The 6,000-nt window shown below is 37.5% G+C and overlaps 1 protein-coding gene across 1 annotated transcript in view; it reads left to right on the forward strand.

Annotated features, from left to right (window-relative positions):
- Window positions 1-526, forward strand: part of LOC132553521 (uncharacterized) — a 41,884-nt gene extending 41,358 nt beyond the window's left edge. Inside the window, exon 11 of the mRNA XM_060217768.1 lies at window positions 444-526. Within this exon, the coding sequence (XP_060073751.1) occupies window positions 444-526 (83 nt within the window). The remainder of the gene's footprint in view (window positions 1-443) is intronic.
- Window positions 527-6,000: the final 5,474 nt, after the last annotated feature.

The following is a 6,000-nucleotide window of genomic DNA, read 5'->3' on the forward strand; positions in this document are numbered from 1 at the left end:
TTTATTTTTGGCAAAACAATCTTCATGACATTTTACCTGATACATTGTGTATACTTCGTGCTGTCAGAATTATGTACAAAATGCCTCTAGCCAAATAAAACTTCCAGGAACCAAATCATATGGCTTTACCATTTAATATAGAAGTTCTATTTTGATATAATGCAATGCCCTCATACATTGTAAAATGTATTCCAAATGTCACCTATCTTTTACAATCCAACACTAATTAGGAGAGGGTTTCATCGCGTCTATCAAAGCTACATGCATTGATAGTGGTTATACAATCAACCGGATTGTCATATGCCGTCTTCAGTGTCGCTGCTTTGCCTCGTTCCAGCAGTGAAAAACGCTTTGGAGCTTATTTACTGAAGGAATGGCCGACGAAGAAAATAATAAAAAGGAATAAAACCATAAATTCACACTGATTTTCTTTCCGTTTTCAGGGTTAGTGCACTTCGCGCTCCAGCACGATCTGCCAGCGGCTCCGGTTCTCAGATGCAGTAGCCATAAAAGGAGCCGACATTGATAGGAAGACTGTCAGAGACAAGACATAAAGTATCGCCATTCCTGTCATCTCACAATTATTACAGCAGCTGAGGTCAGACAAAAATGTAAATTATCTGCTTAAATAAAGATGTAATTGGACTTGAGTGATATACTGCGTGGCAGTATTGGGCGAATATTTCGCTGGTGATTTCAAGTGTGGTTTAGCTGAATACTATTTTTTCACATTCTGCGTTGTTTTTGAATAATTTTATTCAGTAATATACAAGAATAATCATCCCTTTGAGCAATGCCTGGCTTTCTTTAAATACAATAAATCTTACTACATGTTACAGTTGTTGCTCCGCTATGTCCAACAACATTTCATATCAATCCTACTAACCAGGTATCTGGATGATGTTAATTTTGATGAATTGCTAGGTTTCCATAACAAACCTCCCAGACATGTAAGAGTTTCTGTACAAACATCCCAGACATGTAAGGTTTCCTGTACAAACCTCCTAGACATGTAAGATAACCTGTACAAACCTCCCAGACATGTAATATTTCCTGTACAACCTTCCAGACATGTAAGATATCCTGTACAAATCTATCAGACATGTAAGATTTCCTGCACAAACCTCCCAGATATGTAAGATTTCCTGTACAAACCTCCCGGACATTTAAGCTTTCCTGTACAAACCTCCCAGACATTTAAGATTTCCTGCACAAACCTCCCGGACAATTAAGATTTCCTGTGCAACCTCCCAGACATGTAAGATTTCCTGTACAAACCTCCCGGACATTTAAGATTTCCTGTACAAACCTCCCAGACATGTAATATTTCTTGAACAACCTCCCAGACATGTAAGATTTCCTGTACAAACCTCCCAGACATGTAAGATATACTGTACAACCTCCCAGACATGTAAGATTTCCTGTACAACCTCCCAGACATGTACGATTTCCTGCACAAACCTATCAGACATGTAATATTTCCTGTACAACCTCCCAGACATGTAAGATTTCCTGTACAACCTCCCAGACATGTAAGATTTCCTGTACAAACCTCCCGGACATTTAAGATTTCCTGTACAAACCTCCCAGACATGTAAGATTTCCTGTACAACCTCCCAGACATGTACGATTTCCTGCACAAACCTATCAGACATGTAATATTTCCTGTACAACCTCCCAGACATGTAAGATTTTCTGTACAAACCTCCCAGACATGTAAGATTTCCCGTACAAACCTCCCAGACATGTAAGATTTCCTGTACAAACTCCCAGACATGTAAGATTTCCTGTACAAACCTATCAGACATGTAAGATTCCATGTACAAACCTCCCAGACATGTAATATTTCCCGTACAAACCTCCTAGACATGTAAGATATCCTGTACAAACCTCCAAGACATGTAATATTTCCTGTACAACCTCCCAGACATGTAAGATATCCTGTACAAATCTATCAGACATGTAAGATTTCCTGCACAAACCTCCCAGATATGTAAGATTTCCTGTACAAACCTCCCGGACATGTAAGATTTCCTGTACAACCTCCCAGACATGTAAGATTTCCTGTACAACCTCCCAGACATGTAAGATTTTCTGTACAAACCTCCCAGACATGTAAGATTTCCCGTACAAACCTCCTAGACATGTAAGATATCCTCTATAAACCTCCAAGACATGTAATATTTCCTGTACAAACCTCCCAGACATGTAATATTTCCTGTACAACCTTCCAGACATGTAAGATATCCTGTACAAATCTATCAGACATGTAAGATTTCCTGCACAAACCTATCAGGCATGTAAGATATCCTGTACAAACCTCCCAGATATGTAAGATTTCCTGTACAAACCTCCCGGACATTTAAGCTTTCCTGTACAAACCTCCCAGACATTTAAGATTTCCTGCACAAACCTCCCGGACAATTAAGATTTCCTGCACAAACCTCCCAGACATGTAAAATTTCCTGTACAACCTCCCAGACATGTAATATTTCCTGTACAACCTCCCAGACATGTAAGTTTTCCCGTACAAACCTCCCAGACATGTAATATTTCCTGTACAACCTCCCAGACATGTAAGATTTCCTGTACAACCTCCCAGACATGTAAGATTTCCTGTACAACCTCCCAGACATGTAAGATTCCATGTAGAACCTCCCAGACATGTAAGATTTCCTGTACAACCTCCCAGACATGTAAGATTTCCTGTACAAACCTCCCAGACATGTAATATTTCCTGTACAAATCTCCCAGACATTTAAGATTTCTTGTACAAATCTCCAAGACATGTACGATTTCCTGCACAAACCTATCAAACATGTAAGATTCCATGTACAACCTCCCAGACATGTAAGATTTCCTGTACAACCTCCCAGACATGTAAGATTTCCTGCACAAACCTATCAGACATGTAAGATTCCATGTAGAACCTCCCAGACATGTAAGATTTCCTGTACAACCTCCCAGACATGTAAGATTCCATGTAGAACCTCCAAGACATGTAAGATTTCCTGCACAAACCTATCAGACATGTAAGATTCATGTAGAACCTGTACATGTAAACCTCCCAGACATGTAAGATTTCCTGTACAACCTCCCAGACATGTAAGATTCCATGTAGAACCTCCACAAACCTATCAGACATGTAAGATTTCCTGCACAAACCTATCAGACATGTAAGATTCCATGTAGAACCTCCCAGACATGTAAAATTTCATTAATTCGACATCTGAATAAGAAATATATTCTAACACAAAGTTAGAATTATGATAAACAAATAAGGTTATATCACAAATATAAGATTATCGTGATGTCACTTCCTTTCTTCATGAAAAGGTATTGTTTGAGACCGAATCGATTTTCAAAATATTTACAAATGATGGTCTAAAAACACAAACAAGTGGATCAGTATTAGCTATATGTCCAAAAATATTCATCAAACATTCATTGGCCTAGTATACACTAAACATATTACTGATGTGTACAAAAATGTCCCTTCTCATGTTTCTCTATCGATTATTATTTTTAATTCATCAACGTCACCAACAACAAATTTCAACTTAATTTTTAAATCTGCAATACACCAATGATGTAATGACCTGCCATTCCCTTCGTAGCACGTGTTGGTTGAATAGAAACTGTGTAAACTGTGATACCAGAGAGATCGCAAAAGTGGAAAGAATGCATTGTAAGGTAATCTCGTTGCTTTTAATATTTTCTTTGAATGTCGTAACCAGAAGGGCATTGTCCCTTAAATCAACGAACATTATACTCCATCGACTCCAATAAAGTTATCCGGGAAAGTGTTCTTGTTCCAAACCTAGCATCGGTGATATAACAAGATCAGAGGGCCGTACTAAAGAAGCACGGATCAATTTATATTTGATACAGATTTGGAATTAGATACAGAACGATTATTGAAACTGTATCATAAATCTGTCACGACCATCGAGGACTTATCATCAGAATAGATGTAAAAAAAACAAAAGAGAGAGAGAGAAAGTGGTGTGCCCCAAATCTCAAAATTTGATCAATTTCAGTTTCAATTATCTGAGGTATCGCATGAAGAAATAGATTAGTTCTCAACAAGATCATTGTCACGACCGTAGAACCACCTCCTATGTCAATCTGTATCTGTTGAAATTCTGTATTACGCCTATATTGCACGAAATTCATGATAATGGAAGCAGGCCGAAGACTATTTTCGCATCAACAGCTACATGTGAACTCCATACGTTAGGGATGAGGTGATGTTGTTTCCCGGAATGGAAAATTCTCAAAAGAGAAGTTGAAATCATCATGTATATCATACAACTTGGTGCCAAGCTGTCCATTAGGATTCATTGTCAGAAAAGATCGAGAAAAGTGGCTAATGTAGAGTCTGTGGTGTCCTTGATTTCCAATTCTAGTAGGTATAACTATGGATGTGGTCTTTAAATTCCTCGTTATTTAAAGACAAGACGACATTAATATATCTGAAAGTGAAATTGAATGATTTTGCAAGATCTTTCCGACCTATTTTGATCAGCTGTTTGATAAATCAGCTTCGAATGAAAACACAACAAGTAGCACAGTTAGTTGCCATAGATATATTAATAGTCTGTTCCAAGGTCTTACCACTTAACTTGACGAAAATGTTGTCAGCCAGAAATTCGACCATTTTCATGATTTCGTTCTGAATATTTTTTTTTTACACTCAGAAAATAGCAAATCAGCAGGTCTCACATAGTTACATAGCGACTCAGTTTATGCTTTTTCATGTTTTGTTAATATCGCTGTACATATTACATATTTTCTGAAAAATTGTTTCTTCCTTCTCCTTGCTTCCCCCATCTCTCTCTCACCTCTCTCTCTCTCTCTCCCTCCCCCCCTCTCTCTCTCTCTCTCTCTCTCTCTCTCTCTCTCTCTCTCTCTCTCTCTCTCTCTCTCTCTCTCTCTCTCTGTCACTCTTAGTTCTGTCTTTCCCTCTCTCCCCTCCTTCTTTCTCACTCCCTCTTAATCTTTCCTTTCCTGTCTCGCGTCTTTTCTCCTTTCTTTTTCCTCTATCCCTTTTCTCTCATCCCCTCTCTCTTATTCACTCTCCCTCTCTCACTCTCACTTCTCTCTATCTCCCCCCCCTTCTCTATCTCTCCCTCCCTCTCTCTCCCCTTCTCTCTCCTCTCTCTCCCCCTCCCTGTCTTTCCTTTTCCCTCTCTCTCTATCTCTCAATCACCCTCTCTCTGTTTATTTCTCTTAACTACACAAATCGAAGATCAAAGATAACACATTTGTTAACATAGTATGGACGTTATAAAAAAGAAATATATAAAAAAAGAAATGAATTATTTTGGTTCACTTTAAGATATATTTTAAATCACCAATTTATTGTTTTTGTGTAGAGAACGATGTCGCTGTCACCATGCTTGCTGAAATTCTTTTGGCTTCATTTTCATCACAGTGTGTTCCTTTTTTTTTTTTTAAATAGCATTGTGACTACGTAAACGATTATTCAAAGTGATTCGTCACGTTTGCTGTAATCATTTTTACAAACATAATTTCAAGTAAGTCATATTTTGGTAATACTTTAAACATAATTTTCTGTTCAATTCATACTTAGATAGTTTTACTATGTCCACGTACTTTGTCCTTGAATCACTTTGGTGAAACCATTTATATATAACAAACCCAACCAGTGATAACAAACTATTAATCCAGTCATACGCAGAATAGGTTATTTTATATCCAATAACTATATATTTCAAACATTTTATATTTATGGTGTAGCCTATTCTACGAAGAGGTTCTTTTACGTGATCCCAGAGTGGAGTTATATAAATACACTCATAAAATAGTGAATATAGTCATCTTTAACTTTACATACTTCGCAATTCTCGTGTGACTTAATATTCCATCTTTTTAATAAAACGCCATTGGGGATAATATTACTGAATAATTTCCAACGAAAAACTTTTTCGTCGTTCTCCCTTACAACCTTAAATACAAATTCAAAAAAGTTGGTAA

This window comes from Ylistrum balloti, unplaced genomic scaffold (genome assembly GCF_031769215.1).
Source record: "Ylistrum balloti isolate Yb309-2 unplaced genomic scaffold, AGI_CSIRO_Ybal_v1 Utg370332, whole genome shotgun sequence".
Lineage (NCBI taxonomy): Eukaryota > Metazoa > Mollusca > Bivalvia > Pectinida > Pectinidae > Ylistrum > Ylistrum balloti.